This window comes from Coloeus monedula, assembly GCF_965178545.1.
Source record: "Coloeus monedula genome assembly, chromosome: Z".
NCBI classification, from domain to species: Eukaryota; Metazoa; Chordata; class Aves; order Passeriformes; family Corvidae; genus Coloeus; species Coloeus monedula.
In genome coordinates this window covers 38,250,849-38,269,193 of record NC_138822.1, presented here as the reverse complement: position 1 = coordinate 38,269,193, position 18,345 = coordinate 38,250,849, and the positions used below count along the sequence as shown (strand labels likewise).

Genomic DNA, 18,345 nt, shown 5'->3' with positions numbered 1-18,345 from the left:
TAATTTAACATTGCAAATAATCACTGCTTTTTTTGCAGTACTGGACAAAATGCACCTACTAACAAATTATGTTGGAAAAAGCTATTGGTTTAGAGTCAGAATTATGTTTTGTCCTCTAGAGTCTGGCAGATACAATTGTAAAACAGAGAGTGCCTGCAAACAAGATTGCTCTGTGGCTAGCAAGGTTATAAAGACCTTTGCTACTAGGCTCTTTCTCTGTTTGCAGCTGTGGCGGCAGTTTTAGTATATCTTTATTAAGAACAGAAATTGAAAATGAGCTTAGACTAAGTTGTGGGATCTGTGGTATACCTGGATAAGCCTTTTTTGTTACTTGGGGTTACAGAATGAGGTGTGAAGCTGAATCAATTCAGGTAAATTTGAAAAAAAAAAAGTTGTCTCTTTACCTACTGAATACTATGACTGTGGTTGAAATGAACTCTTTGCTGCATTTGGAATCCATCTGCCTTTCTAAACAGCCCCCTGCCCCCCTTGCAGAATGCACTCTGCACCTCCTGTGTTCAGGCCACTCATCCGACTCAGAGCTTCGTTCTTTCTGCAGCTTTCACCTGAGGAGGGCTATGTCTCTGCTAAGGAAGATTGCTTTTTCTACACTGCCCAGTCACTTGAGGAAGAGGGGCCAGCTGATGCAGCCCTCTTCCATGCTGAGCTGGCTCTGGTTAGTGGCCCAACTTACCACAGATTTCTTCAGTCTTTGCATTTTGTAGTGAAAGGAGTTGCCTTGTCACTGTCCAGTTATTACTGCTTATTTTTTAGTGTTTGCTGTCTTTACGTTACTCATCCACCGTAGGTGGGACGGATCCTGACATTGTAGAAATTGGCATCTAGAGACTTCAGCTTTTTGCATGAGCTGTGAATCTGGCCTATGATATATTAATTACTGGGGGGAAAAAAAACGTACTTTGCTGATGTTTTCAAAAGTGCATGGCTATCCTTGCATCCACTTGTCCTTGCATGCACTGAGCATCCTTTTGGAAATCTCAGCTTTTTTAGCAAAATGTTCATGTGCTTATTCTTCTGTGTATCATAATACATCACTTCTTTACCATGGAAAGATTTTGATATTCCCTTTTTGCATGTAATCCAGCTTTACAAGGAGCGCTGTCTTTGAAAGCTGCAAATACTTCCTCCTAATAATATTCTTCAGCCTTCAACGTCAATCAGTGATTATGAGATTTACAAGGTCAAAAGGTGTTCACTTGTACAAACAATGCGGCTTACCTGAGCATTCAGTGCCTTACATAGCCCAGAAGTTACCAATAAAAACTCAGATTAAAAAGACACAGGAAATAGGGCTCTACAAAAAAGCAAAAAATCCGCCAACTCCTCCTCCCGCAAAATAAAAAAAAAAAACAACCCAGAATAGACATGTATATGTATGTATTCTACGTGTGAATCCTTATAGTTATTTTTCTGGTCTGGATCTAATGTTGAAATTATTAGGCCCTTATTTTCTGGGGATTTGAGCAGGGAAGCAGCTTCTAAGCACCAGAACTTAGTTCACTACAGAAAAACTCAAAACTAAACAAAAACCTGAAATGGGTCCTGTCAAGGTGAAAATCTCTGCATTACTGCTTCCAGCATGTTTGCTGTTTGTTCACATTTGCAGATGACAAGCTGGCTTATTAACTTTCCTTTAAACAGACTGCATGTTTTTAAATCTTCAGTTTGTTCCCTTTAGCAGTTAGGTAATAGTATTTGTCTTGCTCCATTCATTGAGAAGAAGCATGAGTTTTATATTCTAAATGACCTTTAATTAAAGATGTGTTGAAATGATCAGATTAAAACTATCTAAAAATTTGACTTCCATCTGTGGTTCATATTTAAAAAAACTTGTGAAAAAAAGCAAGGAAAATACATGACATAATAAAATTGTCAATCAAGTTTGTCAGTTTCTAACTGAATGTGCAAAATAGGAAACTAAATGTGCAGTCACCCAGCTGAAGATAGGTTTTCAGAGTGCACATATGAGACAATTCTTTTTTGTAGACAGATCTGTACTCAGATTCTACAGATCTGTCCTGAATTTTCACAATACTTTTTTTAGACCATAGCTTTGGTAAAATAAATATGCATTTTCCAGAAGATGAGCTGAGAGTAAGTTACAGCAAAGAAGCAGTTTGGATTAGTAGTTAAGTCTTCAGGCTTGAAATAATAAAAAAAAAAAAAAAATCCTTTTTACCTTGAAAAGGAATCAATATGTTGAATTACTGCAGGTAATTGTTGCTATTGCTATAATGAATTCATAGTATGATGAACGACAGGGGCTGGAAAACAAGTTAGTCCCATCTCTGTAGGTGGGTGCACTCATCTGCTTCATACAAGTTTATTATACGGGCATGGCTCTTAACCCAGTGATCATTTTTGTTGGCCTACACTGTGTTCTTGAGCTCTGCTGGGGACATAAAATAATAATCAAAGTGTAGTATATAAAGCACCATAAATTAGGATTTTTAGGGCTTAATTTTATTTTAGTATTTGAAAGAATATGAGTCTTGGGAAAAATTATGTTTCATTAAAAAAAAAAAAAAGGCAAAAATACCCATGAACTCATGTCTGTGTCTGAAACTCTTCTAAAAATTTTATTTCTCATAAATAAAAGAGAAATAGAAATACAGGAATGCCCATAGTAATCTTGTTGTCAAAACCAAAATAATTTAAAATCTATTAAAAATATGATGTAATGAATTTTTCATATAAATGTTCTGTAAAGCACTGCAGTTTCCAGATGATTGTTTTTAAAAGCATATAAAAATAACTGAGCCTAAGAAGTTGAGTCAAGGGAACATTCCTGACATGTGGCACTAAGTAAAGCTCATTATTTTTTCCATGCTAATGTTTTTAAAAGAAAATTAAAAAGAAAAGAAAAAAAGCCCTAAAGAAATCAAAATATTGACACCAAGGACTACAGCAGAATTCTCCCAATGCTTTGTACTTCTATTAATAGGCATGAGCCTGCCTCAGCCCCGCAACTTCCTCTGGTTCAGACTCTGGCTTTACTTCAGATATTCTTTGCAAGCTTTGAAGTTGTGGTAATACAGATTATTACTGGAAGCAGAAAATTTTCCTACTGCACTGTGCAAATGTAATTTCAATCTAAACATGGAATACCAAAAAAAAAAAGAAGAAAAGTATCAGTATGTAGTGGCTGGTGTGCATGTGTTTGGAGCTTATGTGGCATGATGGCAACAGCCTGGCTGATTGAATTGCTTTTGTTGTTAGGTGGACTCTGGCGAGGCAGATCTAGCGGATGAGTCCACCTTTGAATCACAGTATTCTCTAGAGAGAGACGTCTTCCAGGATTCAGTGACAGCTCTGCATGACAGCGCCTGTAGCGGTGAGGTGAACGACAGCTTTTCTCTTCCATTATCAACTCCGAAGGTAAAAATGAAGATGGTTTTATTGATGGCAAACTTTAATTTTAAGTGTGAGCAGGCTGTATTATCAGATATAAATGTTTTGTGTCATCATGGATCAAAATGCTCTATTTGTTACAAAGTTAAATTTTTGTTTAGAGTAATGCTGACATCTTGCAGATGTCTTTGTTGAAGAGAGAGGCAGATAGGAGGCACAAAGCTTGGATTTTTGCTAGACAAGGCATGATTTAGCCAGAGTATGGTGAGGTGTTTGTAGTATTAAAGGTGTGGTGAGCAGTCTGCTAGAAAAATATAATTGTCATTCAAAGCATAGTAAAGAGTGGTAACACAAAATGACTGTGTTGCTCTATGGTATTTTAGTATGAAAAGCAAGAGTAAGTTTTCATCCTAAGTTTTGCTTTTATGCTTCAAAATTAGTATGTTTCTGTGGTTTTGAATGAAATTTTCATAATGATGCTGTAATTAAATATGTATACATCAAAACTCTGCTAATAATTTTTATTTAAAGCAATAAATGAATATTTATTTAACAGTGTTAAGAAGACCGGTAGCTTTTTTTGGTTCTTGGTCACATACTCATAATGACCTGATTGTGTTTTGTTTCTTTCCATGGTTTTTCATATTCGTTTTTTCTTTTAAATCTTTAGATTTATTTCACTAACCTAGAGCCTTCCAATTCCATTCTCCTAGCAGTCATCATTGAAAACCACTGGTTTTGCAGTCTGTGGTCTTGAGTAGAGTAGCTGCTGCTTTTTCGGCCACACCTGAGCTGCAGTAACTGCCGTTAACCTTTCTGGAATACATTTAGCCCTTATGAGAGGCTGGTTGGAAAGCTAGATTCATCTTCTAATGGTTTCTCCTAATCCACAGAAGAGCACATCTCTGCTGTGCCAGTGGGACAGCTTGCATTGTTTAACTCTGTAATTGTTACTTAAATGGATTATGCATTTTACATGCTTAGGAGCATTTTGTGAGATAGAGACTGGATCTACATTATGTAGTACATTGAGGCTCTAGAGAGTCTTTAGTTATTTTCAGTAGTGACTTAAAGATAGCTTTGGTTTACATGTTCTTTTAAAATGCCACGGTCCTGACTTTTCAGTGTTCATCTCTGTATACCAGTATGAGGTGAGTATTAAGTTCTCATCAAGTAACCTATTCGTGGTTCACAAAACATAGTGGGAAAATCTGTTCATTAATGAAGACTTTTGAAGCAGGTGAAATGGAATAAAAATTAAAACAGCACTACTTGATGCTATGAGGAATGCAGAGATATTTCAGTTATTTCTGGCTGCAGGGCAGTTGGCAGGTTCTGAGTGTCACTTTGGTGTCACATTTAAAATAGATGATGAAAAACATACTTAAAATGAAGATGCTCTAGTGAGGCCACATGTTACTATAGTTACAAATTCCTGAAATTGTGTTATTTTTAAAAATTACAGCACTGACTTTTCTTTACGTGAAATAAAAATAAAAACAAGCGTATGATGCAACTCTTAATATGTATATATGACATATGAAATAAATGGTTAGTATAATCTGATGCTTGTTTTCACTGGTCTGGAAATGGATACACAACAGAGTAGATGTCCCAGAAGTATTTGAAGCCTTGTAAAATAATTTTAATAGATTATACTACTTGTGTTCTTTTCTCAGAAAGGTAGAAAATTATGTCATTGATTGTATCATACAGATTAGTTGTGTTTAGGCTTTGCTCAGTTATCTTCTCAGCTGTTACTTAAACTACTTATTTACTGGTTAGGCTTTTTTGATTCTTGTCTGGGGACAGAACAAGCATGTATGCACCTCATGAAAGTTGACAAAAATGAATTCTATGGCTCTTGAGACAAAATGTTGCAAAATATCCCCAAATCCTGGGAATTTTTCCAACTTTTTGAAAAAGGAATAGAACAATTAATAGGACCAGTGCATAACAACTAAGACAGATAGAGGTAGTTGTTTCTGACTACTTTTTTTGCATTTCAGAGAAAAATCCCTAATACTGATGCAGAGCCTGTAAGTCTAACTTCTGAGTCCTCAATGTATCTTTTTAAAATCTAATGGCATGCATGTTTTTAAAATAACTTACTTTAAAAGGTCAGCTAGAGAATATTTGAAGGTTTTTTTTCCAGAATGTTGTGATTATTGAAATCGCTTGAAACATTTCAAAGGCAGCACCTCAGAACTGTGGAAGTCTAAACAAATGTGTAGAGAACTTAGTCCTAGTACTGCAGCCATAATTGTTAGATTTGCAATAAGTATTAACCGGTAAGCTTCTGTAATTGCATTATTGTATTTCATTGTTGTGACACTTCAAATCCCCCATATTCACTTTTTGCTGAGGTTTGACCAAGTTTGTACTTGTCACTCTTCCTGAGAAAGAGAAATCTTAATATGTTTCTGCTCAATTAAATGGATGATTACGTTGCATTTTTATGTATGAGCTGTATGGAATTCCTCTTTTCTTGCTAAGTGTGCTGAAAGTAAAGACATTGGTCTTGCAAAGTTCTTTCACCTGAGAAAAACAATTGGATGCTTGAATTTTAAAAACTTACTGGAATTATGCCTAGTATGAGAATGTGTAAGTGAATGTTACTTTGCTGAAGTTAGTAGAAAGTTATTGAAGAGTACCAAGTTAGAATTAGTAACTTACTTTACTGATTTCTGGTATTATAAAGCAGAAGAAATTGTTTAAGAAATCAAGTTCACTGTATAGTAGAATGAATGCCTGTTGGGAATTGCAGATGAGGTTGATCTTACTGATCTTAGAGCAGTATGTTTGAATTCTATGAGATTAGTTTTTGTTTAAGGTTTTAACATGGTATGTGGTTTTGAATTATACTACAAATGAATGGTAATTGTTCACTGTCTCCTGTGTTGAACAGTCTGTTGGAGAGGAATGCCCAAATGCTGCAGCTGATTTCCATGTATCTGAGAAGAATCTGTACAACATGAATCTGGATCAGAGACTGAGAGATGAAAAGTCTGTAGTGGACTGTAGCCTGGAAACTGCAAGTGATTTAACTAAAACAGATCTTCTGACTCTGGATGTTTCGGATATCAACCAAAATGAAAGTGAAAATACAGCAACATGGACAGGATCTCAGACAGCACCAGAAATTGTACTAAATATAAGCCTTGCTACTACCCCACAGCTTGATCCCAATGAAAAAGTAGTTATTTTCCTTTTTTTTTTGATAATAATTTAAAAGCGTACAGAAAGCCTGTAATTAGGCCAAAGAATTCCGTACAGAAATTGTCACTGGCCAACAACCTCATGTAGTTCTTTGATTATTAATGTCCTTCAAATGTGTGAGCTCACATCAAAACTTCGGGATTTAGACTTTTCCAACAGGGCGTAATTTCTGGCATCAAGATGGAATTTTCTCAGAGCCTGGCAGTACAGGGGCATATACAAGTCTTCTAAGGCCTCACATCATTAGATACTGCTGGACCACAGTGTACCCACTGGGCAGGACACGGGAGTTTTTGTAGCCCTTGTTAACCTTCACAGGGGCATGAGTGCAAGTAGGAGGCACATAGCTGGAATCTGGCCTAGGAAACCAAGGGGGAGTGGTGTGAATGTCCTGCATCATGGTGTTCTTGCAAGCCTGTGCAGTTCAGCTCACAAACTGACCTGTGATGCTGCAGTGTGCAAACAGAATATTCCTTTATGTTTCAGTCACTGTGACATGTGTTTCTTATTTGTTCTGTTTAGTGGTTTATTAAGAAATGCTTAAAAAAGCTGCGATTTCATACAAGATTTGTTACTTAGTACTGGCAAATTGTCAGACATCTATGGTGAATGAATCTGAGGCCCTTGAATTCATCTTACTAATTTTGATGTCCCTAAATTAAAATCATGCTTTTTGGTAGATTTGGTATATTGCCTGAATGAAAACAGAAATCATGATGTTTGTTTGATCTTTGATGAACTGACTATACCAATGTGTATATAAGGAGTCTGACTTAATTATGTCCATGGCTTTTGTATAAGGCAAAAGTAGTTGAGATCAGTATGATGAATCATATTTTTATGTTGGTAATCTGAACTAATGTTATTTTTCCTTATGTTAGGATCAATTGCTTTTAATGGAAAAGAGATGCCCAGTATCTTTGGAGGGAAGTTCCACACCCCCAAATTCAGTCAAAAACATGTATGAGAAGACAATCACTATTGCAAAAGGCAATTCAAGCCTAGGTAAGTTAGCGGACTTTTTTTGTAACCTCTTCAGGAATATGGCTTTTGGTTTCCCTTGTATGTTTTATTGGTAAAAACTAAATATTTTCCATTTGGTGGGGACAGGATATTCATTCTTTGCTGCTCTTGTCGTTTTTGACTGTGATGGCACTGGATTCATTTGCTGTCGCTGTGAACACAGAAGTGAAATGTGCAGTCTCACTGAGAATTTATTTTCTCATAAAGGAGTTTAGTCTTTCCTAAATGTTGACAGAACAATTTTAATGCATTTTCAATGTCTGTACTAATACAGTGGACAAACAAGATACAGCCGAGGAATCTTGTAGACGAACATTATGGTCAAAGAGCTGCAGACGAGACTTTCAAGCAATTGTTAGCACAAAATGGTCTTGTTTCCTGAGGATGGTTAAAAGGGTCTAAATAAGCTGTTTTCTTCCTTGCCTCAAATTTGTACTTGAATCCAAAGTGCCTCAATGTTTCTGAAAGTCATATTATTGATAAATTTAATAGGTATTATTTTTGGCTTAATGATACTATAATTTTGTAGTGAAGTTCAAAGTTTTTAGGTATCTGCACTCTGGAACTTCCTGAGCATACTGACTAGAAACATGTTTTGGAGTGAACACACACAACAGATGATAATGTTTTTCATTGTCCTATCCTGCTCTCTGGTGTAGCCCTGGGCAGTGTGAGGGGGAGAACAAGAATAGAACCCTCCAAGAACCCACACCGGGAAGGCTTTGTGTTGAAAGGCAGTGATGTGTCCCTCCTGTTCATGGCTTGTGTGTTCATTTGGTTAGATTTAGGTTCCTGGTGCTGTTTTTTCCAGCCAGCTGCATATTCTTGAAGACTCTCTGGGATTGACAGGGCAGGACTTTGTGTCGGTGCTGGCTATTAGCAGTAACTCCTCAAGTGCTTTAAAATGGGCTGTCCACAGAACTGGATGTTTATAAACAGTCCCCAGTCGGGGACTTCCGTGCTGTGCAGAGGTGGGTGTCAGTCTATTACAACTGTGATGCTGTATTTCAGTGGGCACCTCGACCTGGAGTAACCTGCTTTCTGATGGCTGGATGCTTGGTCTGTGGTGTATCACCTTCATGAAACAGCCATCCTTCAAAAGGGCTAATTAAAGTCAGGGTTTTGAAAACAGAAGGATGTAGAAAAGGCTGATACAGGTATAAAGTTTATCTTTCATTGGGATGAGGTGCTTGGTTAACTACTACCTTTACTGGCCTCATTGCTAGGCTGTATCAAGTGCAGGTCACAATGCATTTTGAGGTATCTGGATTTTGTATAAAAAAGTTTTCTTTGCAATAAACTCTTCATTCAGTGGAATAGGTTTTCATTTATGTGTATGAGTATTTTAAGTGCAGTGAACATCAAAGCAAATTTCATATCAAGCATAATACAGCATGAAAATACAGACTTGGGGCAGGGTGCATATTGCAGACATTGTATGCATAAAAAATAAGACTGGTCTTGATATGTACAAAGTATGAATGTGAATATTGCTTTCTTCTGGCTTTTGACTGTACCATTTTTCTTCCAGTCTGAGTGTGCTCTGGCCTGGGAAGCAGCCTGGGCACAGTGACCACTTTACGCACACAGCTGCTCTGCTTTTACCTTCCATTTTTAAAAAAGGAGCTAAGTCAAGAACTATGAATGATGTTGAAAGCTGCAGCTGCATCAATTAAATAATTGAGAGTTGAGAACTGGCACTTCTTTTTTCCTTTTAAATGGTGTCACCCATAGTTTGCAGCAGCTCTTTACAGCCAGCCACAGCCGGAGCTTTAACATTTGGCTGTGATTATTTAAAAGATAAGAAGCACCCAAATGCAGAAGAGGAGCTGAAATGCCATTTTCCTGTGCAAAAGTTTTGGCAACTTTACAGTGACATTTGCATTTTTAACCTGAAAATGTGGGTGTCCAAAGTGTGACACCAGCCTTCCAGATCTGTAATGATATCAGCATAGAAAAAGGGAAAGGGAGTTTGTTGTATGTATGTTTTTCTAAGGTGCTATTTCACTACCCTTGGTAATGTCTGTTACTGTCCTAGCTAAACAGCAAAGTTAGGTTCAGAATTTCAAACCACATTTCAGAAAAATAAAATGGTTTTTATGAAGCAGTATTAAGATAGTGGAAGTCCACTGGGTGGACTTCAAGGGTCCCAGCCCTGCCTTTCTCACTGGCTTAGTGAAGAACAGTTTTTCCTGAAACCATTACTAGGGTTTGTTTCATGATCACCGACTGCCCTGAAGGTAAGTGACAACTCATGTGTGTAAGAAGAGTCACAGTGACACATGAAGCCCATCATAAGTCAGTCTGTATGGGTTCCCCGTGGGAGAAGAGGGACAAGAGCATTTCTGTCTCATTTCCCATTACTGAAAAGAAAGCGGAGTTAAAGAATGTATAAATATTGAGAAGCAGTATTCTGCTGTGCCAGAGGTAGGATACTGGTTTAAGTAAAATATTGGACTGTATCCATTAGCAGTATGCAGACTTTCACAGAAGTCAGGATACTCTTCTGGGTCTAAGCTATGGCCCACATAGGAGAGCCAGAATGCAGCCACCATGTCAGTGGGGTCTAATTCACACTTTCTACTGAAAATAAGTGTGTATTTGTTTTCAGCCTATTAATTACCTGTTTAATCATTTCACCTTCTTTCCAAAGAGAGTTGTCATAAACGAAAGTAAAATGTGTATAAACCCAGGAACCATTAGCAGAGTGGAGACTTTAAATGGTTTTAAAGCAATTTTATTATCTTTCTTATTTTTTGCTTTAATTTCCACTGTCCCAAATTTTTTTGTATTGGGCTGAGTATGTGAAATGACAACAAGGTAAAGCTACTGTGATTGTGATTTGTAATTGCTATCTCAAAGGGTGAGACTAAGAGCAACATTTACAGGCTTGGTGATATTGATAGGTCAGCTGACTTTTCCTTTCCCTGTACCCCAAGTTACATTTCTTTATCTTGGCACCCAGAGCTGTGGCTCAAAGACATTAACTGTTTCATGTGTTTTTTGTATAGGGATGACAGTAAGTTCTAATAAAGATGGTTTGGGAGTGATAGTTCGCAGTGTCATCCATGGAGGCTCAATAAGTCGTGACGGACGGATTGGTGTAGGGGACTGCATCCTGTCCATTAATGAAGAGTCAACCACTAACTTAACCAATGCACAAGCCCGGGCTATGCTGAGACGACATTCGCTCATTGGACCAGATATAAAGTAGGTAAAACTAGATGACGAATTATGGTAGGAAAAAGCTAATAATATTTTTTTTTTTATTATTTATGCAAGTATTTTAAATGAAAATTTTGTTATTTCACATGAATTTACCCTTAAGATGCAGCTTCAGATGGGTAATTCACCTTCAGATTACATTTCCAAGGCTTTCAAAGACGAGATTGCTTGTATGAGAAGCGTCAGATGTTCTTAGAAATTACTGTCATGAGTATCATCATCATTACTGCCCTGCCTAGTTTTATGAAAGAATAGGATTAGTCAGAATTTTGCATTCATAGTATGACTCTTCTAAAGAAAGTAACAATTTTCTCAAGATGTTTGTGATTCTTGAAGGTGGACTGTCCTGGCCATTGCACAAGTGTTTTAATTTGATTTTTTAATGGGTTTTGGTTTTAGCTGCCAGATAGAAAGTATGAAATATTATGTTAATGCAGAAATTAATGCTTAAAACATTTCAGTACCTCTGTGACCAACAGTAGAAACACTGTTTTGTGTAGTTACTTCCAATTTTTTATTAGTACATATGAATGAGCTGTTGCTCATGTGCATATGAATGAGCTCTGCTCTTGTTAGTAGTAGTTTTAAACTTCCAATAATTAATACAAGTTTTGAGAAATCCACTTGATGAGAAAGTTTCTTCCTCTCAAGTTCAAACAATTTACAGAATTTTAACTCTGCCTTAAGGTACAATTCTATCTAGCTGCTGTGGCTGTGTAATTAACTTTGCCCACAAGCACCATGTAGAAATGAGGCTGTTCCTGAAGTTATGGGTGAAGCTGTAGACACACCAAAGCTGGGTTTACAGCTTCAAAACCTAGTGGCTGTTTTCTCTGTTTAGTCTGTGGTTACATTGATTGGGTCAGATATGCAAATGGGATTAATGGAGTTGTTGGTAATAAAAGCCTCTACTTATTTGAGAGGGTGGCCTTGAAAGAATCAGTCCAGTCCCAGTGTGGTTACAGATAACTGTGGTCAGAACTGAATTCAGAATGGACAGCAGGGCATTCCATACTTGCCCAGAAGTATTCTAGTTTGGAAGAGACCTAGTGTTTTGGGAACAGGTGGGCAAAGTAACTTCACTGTGGGTGGTAGGTTTACTTGCCTGCCCCACAGCTGTCATTCATTTAAGATTATGATTTAATGTAAGCCTATTTCAATAAAGGGATATGCTCATATAATGAATTACATTGTTGTCAGTGCCGTCAGGAATATAAGCGAGTCAGTGTTGATGAAGTGTGACATTTATTACTGTAGGCTTCCAAACTACAACTCCAACTGTCACGATTGAAATTAGTTGTATGTGTTTGCATGTCTGTGTGTATCTGCTAAGAGACACAAATGCTTCAGCACCATTTTTCTATGAAGAGTGTTTTCTTAGTGCTGTTGTTACATGATCAAATATAGATGTGTTCATTATTTGTGCTTATCCTTTTATAGCTGCTGTATTTTATGCTGTGTGACTACAAGTTTTGTTTTGTAGTCGTATTCTTTTGCAGATATGTTGGAAATACTAAAATCTTGCCTTAGGTGTGGATATTTAGATTTTCCAGAGAAAAATGCATCCCGTTTCTGAAAGATATTGCAGAAAAGGGGCAGTAGCTGTTCTTATTTTTGCTCAAGATTTTTGTCTTTTGCTTTGTATTTATGTCTTTGTTGCATTCCTATGACAAGTCTTAAAGTGAAGCCAGCCTCTCCACTTAAGAAACAGAAAGACTAAATCCTTCGGTAGCTTCTAAAGGAGTCTTGAAAGGAAAATTACAGTATTTTTGGGGCTACGCAGTTTTGTTATAAAACTATTCATCATAATGAAACTTCTCTTTAATTTTTAACTTGCAGGAACATTACAGGATCCCAGAAAAATATTATGATATAAACATGTGGGTAACATCCCAAATCAGAAATTTGGAGATGAGGAGCTTCATGTTCAGATAGTTCTTCATTTTTGCTGAGAAGGATATACACAAACCTCCCCTGCTCCCGCCTCCCCCACCCCCCCCATATTTGTCAGTTCAGAGCTAATGTGGCACATCACCTTGCAGCATTTGTGATTTAAGGGCCAGCATTTCAAAGATTTAAGTTGAATCTCTTTGGTGTCTTATTTGGAAAACAAAGATATGCTAACACTCAGACATGATCATATAGATATCGTTCCTCTTAGTCCTTACTGCAAAATTTACCCCTTAACTTTTAGACTGAGCTTTTTTGGAGTAGCAGGGTTCCCCAAAAAGTGATTAAGCGGAAGTATTTTGCTTGCAAAACTGTATGTCAAACAGTGACAAATAATATTTGCAGAGAAAACATAAAGCCGTTCTTACTGGCCATGTAAAGGCATTGTTTAATTTTATTAAAGGAAATTTGGTTTTGAATAGTTCAAGAACCAGCAATCTGAGTTTCAGAGTTGGGTATTTAATTTTTTTCCCTCTTTGTGTGTGGAAAACCAGATGTGTGGCCTTTCCAGAATGTATTCTGTTTCACTTCTCACTCTACCTTGCCAGGAGCTCTTATATTTCCGTAATAATAGCCAATACTTTGTGCTCAGCAGCAGCTGCTTGTAACATCTGTCAGATAATTATAAAGCTGAATTAGAATTCACCTGACTAAACTGGAAGGATGAATTCCGGATCAAGAAATAAGAGAGATTGCAATTCCATTTTCCATGCGTCATAATAATCACTGCTATAGACAATAATAAAGAGCAGATGTTTTCTGGGTTAGATGTAGATGAAGTGGAGGTGGAACAGGACAAAAAAAACGGAAAGGAGGAAAAAAAAGAACAGCTCACACTTCTACATCCTTAAATATGCCTCTCGCATTCATCTTGAGACACTGATATTAATTAACACCATTGTAAAAAGACACTGCATCGTATGCTTCACATTCTAGATCTTCTCCAGCACCTGCTGATGATCAGGCCCTCTGTTATGTGTGAGTATTGGCGATTCAGAAACTCATTATGGCTCTGTGTTGCAACTTGTCTGTAAAATCATTCCATGCTTTTATGACATCAATAGTAATGTCAGGGATATATCCAGATATAGGTACATATTCTCTTTCTCCTCATGTATGTATATGTGTGCATGCACATGTGGCTGTACATGTGGATGTGTATATATTTTTTCTTTAATTAAAAAGGATATGACTGTGTGTGTATAATTGTATTATATATTTATATATGGCTTTAAACTTGAAGATTGGAGCATACTTTCTAAGTCTGGAATGAATATACCAGTATTTAAAAAAAATCATTGCTAATATTTTTTAATTTCATCTATGACAGCCACCCGAGGTGTGCTCAGAGCACGTGTGTGTGTTGTGTGTATGTGTACAAGGCTCACTTCTAGAATGGCATGAGTACAGTGTACTGATATCTGGATTAATCTCAGTGTCATATTTTCTGTGGCACTTACATTTTACTTCCTCATGTATGAAAAGGTTCAAATTGAACCTTAAGTGTTAATTACATTAATTTGTCCTGAGCATTTTCCATACTTTGTAATTTGATTTGTTGGTGTTTTGAGGTTTTGTGTGGCTGTTCAGTCAAGCATGTGATAAATGTTCCTCTGTACTGCATGCAGTGTTGTGTTTACAAGTATTTTCATATGTACAACCATTGGTGTTTCCATTGTCACTGCTTTAGTTGCTAGTGCATATCTCTGGGGGTAGGAGAAGTGGTGATAGCTCTCAAGAAAGAAAACCAGAACGCTTTTCTTTCAAGCTGTACAGCTATAAAAGAGAGAAAAATGGTTAAACCATGCATATAGTTTCCTTTGAAATTGTTGAACTTTAATTTCTCTTGCAGCGAAGAAATACAACACAGAAGTGGAGCAGTCATTTACTTATATTCTGTCTTCTGTGTCTTCATCTCTGTTTTCTGGCTCTTGTTTCTCTTGCTGTCTTCCCTGTAACTGTATTAAAACAGTAACAGTCTGTTTTGCAGGTGAACTATTCAGGTGCCTTGATGGGGTTTTATTTTCACTTTACAGCACAAGGTTCAACAGTTGGTCGGAGGAGCCAAAACCATTTCTTGTTCCGTGCTTATCATCCCAGCCACAGTCTGAGCTGTTCAGGATGATGCTGAATGTCTTCAGACATCACTTTGACCTCAGAGTGAGCACCAGTAGCAGTCCAGCAAGCGATGGATTTGATAACTGTGAGGTGTCTGCCCATGAGCACTAAGCAGAGAAAAAAACTCTTCAAAATCTGAGGTCCTTAATGCAGTGTGACCTTGCAAGTGTCAAAGAAGGCAGGAGCAGGTTGAATGGCCTCTTAGCAAGGACTGCTTTCTGGCATACGTATTTCCTAAAAATGTAGTTTACCACAGAGGGAGCATTTTTGGTAAAGCTTTTCATTTCAATAATAACATGCAAAACAGAGAGAGTAGGAGGACAGTCCCATCAGTAATACAGGTATTAAGAGCAGCTAGGGAAACTTTTGCAGTTAACCAGACTTTGGAAATCATGAGCAAGATTCCATGTGGAATATAACTTTTCATGTATTTGACCCATGTAATTTGGTTTTCTTTTGTATGTTACTTTTTTTTGCAAAATGCAAGTGTTCTGGTTTATATTAGTGAAACAGCTGAAGCATTACAGAAATCTAGTTGTAGATAAGAATGAACATAAAAACATATTGAATGTTCCTTTGAGTGCATTAAATTAGACTGTTAGAACTGTAGCTAAGCACTAGAATAGAAATAATGTATTTTTCCAAAGAGCTTAAAATGTATCAGCTCCCAGTGAGATTATCTAAATTTTATTCCATCCGTGGAAATCTGTTATGTAATTCAGTTGCTCAATTTTAGATGCATATTTTAAAAATGGTAAAGCAAACTTTTCTTTGCAGTTCCTGTGCTGTACACAGCAAGTGAAGCTAAGGCATCTTTTGGGAGATGTTTCTAAGTAGCATTTAAAACTCTGAGAGCATTCTTTGAGTCATATCTTTTTAATATTTCAGTACAATGTCAGTTATTTAATCATGTAATGAAAAACAATAGGGTATCCCAGAAGTTGGAGTGCATATGGTTGAGCATATGCTGATCTCAAGTGCTCATGTATAAGGCAAGGACTATACACCCGTGGACCTTGGAACCCTGCGTAATTGTTTGCCTTGTGCTCCTTGCAGAAAAGGACTAGACAAGAGTTGATACATACTGGAGACTGTACTGTCAGAGTTTACACTCTGCTGTATACATTCAGGCTGAATCTGGGCTAACCTTTTTCCTTTGTAGGAATGTGCCATTCTCCTTTCCACACTTCGAACCATAGCTTCCAGCTTCAGTTTAGCAAAAAGAAGATTATCCAAGCCTTCTAGCCAGCAGAAACATTGTTTGCAGTTTTGGTTTCTTTACTGTATCTTTCTGTCAAGGGAAAGCTACATTATTTCCTACTTATTTTTATAAGTGATGAATGTTAACTGAATGAGTGTTACGTTTTCTTACATTGAAATGTAATTTGCAGATCTTACAGCTTGTGTAGAGGCAAGGTATTCTTATGGGCCTACTGGATGAAGCTGCTGCATCAGCATTTGACCCATGGGTTTTGTGAGCATAATACTTCGCTGTTGTTCGACACACTTAGAGTTGGAGATGACTGAGAAATAGTAGTCATTATTTTTGAAAATTCTTTTCTCTCTTTCTTCTTGCTGTTTCACTTCTGGGTCCTCACAGAATAGTGCTGCATGCCTGTAGCATTTTCCAGTGCTAGAATGCCCTCAGGAAAGGCAGATAAGGGCTGGTGATGTTGTGCTGAGGGTTTGTTTCCTAGTGTATGTTAACTTCTCAGCACTCCAGAAGGAAAATATGTTATGACTAGTGGAGTAACGCTTGTGTGTTTGAAAAAAGGCCAGTGCAGAACAGGGAGGAGATTTTAGGAAGAAGTAAAGCTGGTGATAATAAAGATTTTTAGAATGGATATGGTTTTAGATAATAGGGTTTTAGAAATTTTCATAAAAAGAACTAGGAAGTTTCTTCTGTTCAGCACCCTAGGCACCTCCATACTGACCCTTTTTGCATGTTTCTAGATATGGTAGGTGTGAGAGGAGATAAGGAACATACTTGGACACATACACAGATGGACAAATTAAGGTGGTCCTTACAACAATTTTTGGTAGTGTTTTAGACTGACAGCATTAGTCATATAAAAGTTTATTTACATTTCTTCTGATGCTTGATGTGTTCAGCAGAAGAATACTGCAAGGCAGAATCAGTGGCAATCAGGGTGTGACAGAAAGGACATCAATCAGGAGTGATGGACAGGAGACGGCTCCATGTAAGAGCCTCAGACCTGAAAGTGTCTCTTCCCAGCAGCTTACACATCCTTGTGAAGTGGCCAAGACCATTTATTTTTCTTTTAGCCCTGTCTCTTCCATGGAGAAATATGTTATTTTTTCTTTTAACAGTGTGATGTTTGGCAAGACAGACTTTTTTCTGCCGTTTTTCCATCAGCCTTACTTCTTGGTATACTTGAGTCTGATAGCTAAGCTGCTTAATGAACAACTGTAGGTTTTTAAAAAGACAAAGCATTGTTCAAGGAGGACTATCTAAGTAGCCCTGTTTATATGATGGTATATACCATGGTATCCTTTTGCCTCCCAGGTGGAAGGTTTTTTCTAAGGTACATTCTTCAAGCCTTAATCTTTTTTTCCCTCTTTATTTCACTCTTCCCAGTCTATTGAGCTATTTCTGTTTCTGGCATTCAAACATCAACTGGAGTCTCCACATCATTTGGCTGGTAAAACATGTCTGTCTGACTGTCCCAAACTGGTTGGAAGTGCATGAAGGCCTGGAGGAAGGAGTTGAGCAGGGGATTGGTACCTGTGGCATAGGTGGTGTGCTGTAACAGAATTATATGTCCAAACCCATGAAGTGTTCTTCACTAAAAGCATAGAAATCTAAAATAAATACAAAATCACCCAGAAAAGCACAAAACCTCCTACAGGCCAACTTCCAGAAACATTTTCAGCAGTCATTGGGGGTGGTAATGGTGCCTTAAACCTCACAGATCCTTCAATGTTTATCTTTGCACAAGGAATCTCTGTTTTGAATGAGGCTGGATCGTCCCTTGTTACATTCTTGTCACTGTTTGAGCACCATTTACTTTAATTATAAAAAATTATGTGCTGTTTAGCTACCTAATTTGACTATAAATGTGTACTTGTTGCAAAGTCACAAAGGATTGCGTAAATGCTTATTCCCAACATACCAGCACTGTGGCTTTGAAGTCAACAAAGCAGTCGTGAGTGGCTTCCTCATATCCATACCACACACCCACCAAAGGGAGGAGTGGCATTCCTCATGCTAGTTTAATCATGTCCCGTTTTATTGCAGTATTACTTATGTGCCAGCAGAAAATTTAGACGAGTACAGGGCCAGTATGGGACAACAGACAGAGGGAGATGTGCCGCTTGAACTTTTTCCTTCACATATTGTCAGGTGAGTCAAAAGGCGTATGATTTTCTCCCAGATAGCTCTTGAATCTGACTCTTTCCATACACCTTGCACATTTT

At 37.4% G+C, this 18,345-nt stretch overlaps 1 protein-coding gene across 8 annotated transcripts in view; it reads left to right on the top strand.

Moving 5' to 3' along the window:
* The window catches only part of MPDZ (multiple PDZ domain crumbs cell polarity complex component), a 102,806-nt gene that overhangs the window by 43,469 nt on the left and 40,992 nt on the right, over positions 1-18,345 (top strand). For 5 of the 8 annotated variants that reach the window (XM_082301620.1, XM_082301617.1, XM_082301621.1 and 2 more), the window contains exons 18-24: positions 560-676; positions 3,241-3,399; positions 6,281-6,568; positions 7,473-7,596; positions 10,626-10,824; positions 13,726-13,767; positions 18,167-18,271. In XM_082301620.1, the coding sequence (XP_082157746.1) occupies positions 560-676; positions 3,241-3,399; positions 6,281-6,568; positions 7,473-7,596; positions 10,626-10,824; positions 13,726-13,767; positions 18,167-18,271 (1,034 nt within the window). The remainder of the gene's footprint in view (positions 1-559; positions 677-3,240; positions 3,400-6,280; positions 6,569-7,472; positions 7,597-10,625; positions 10,825-13,725; positions 13,768-18,166; positions 18,272-18,345) is intronic. The other 3 variants (XM_082301619.1, XM_082301622.1, XM_082301618.1) reach the window with 3 other exon arrangements.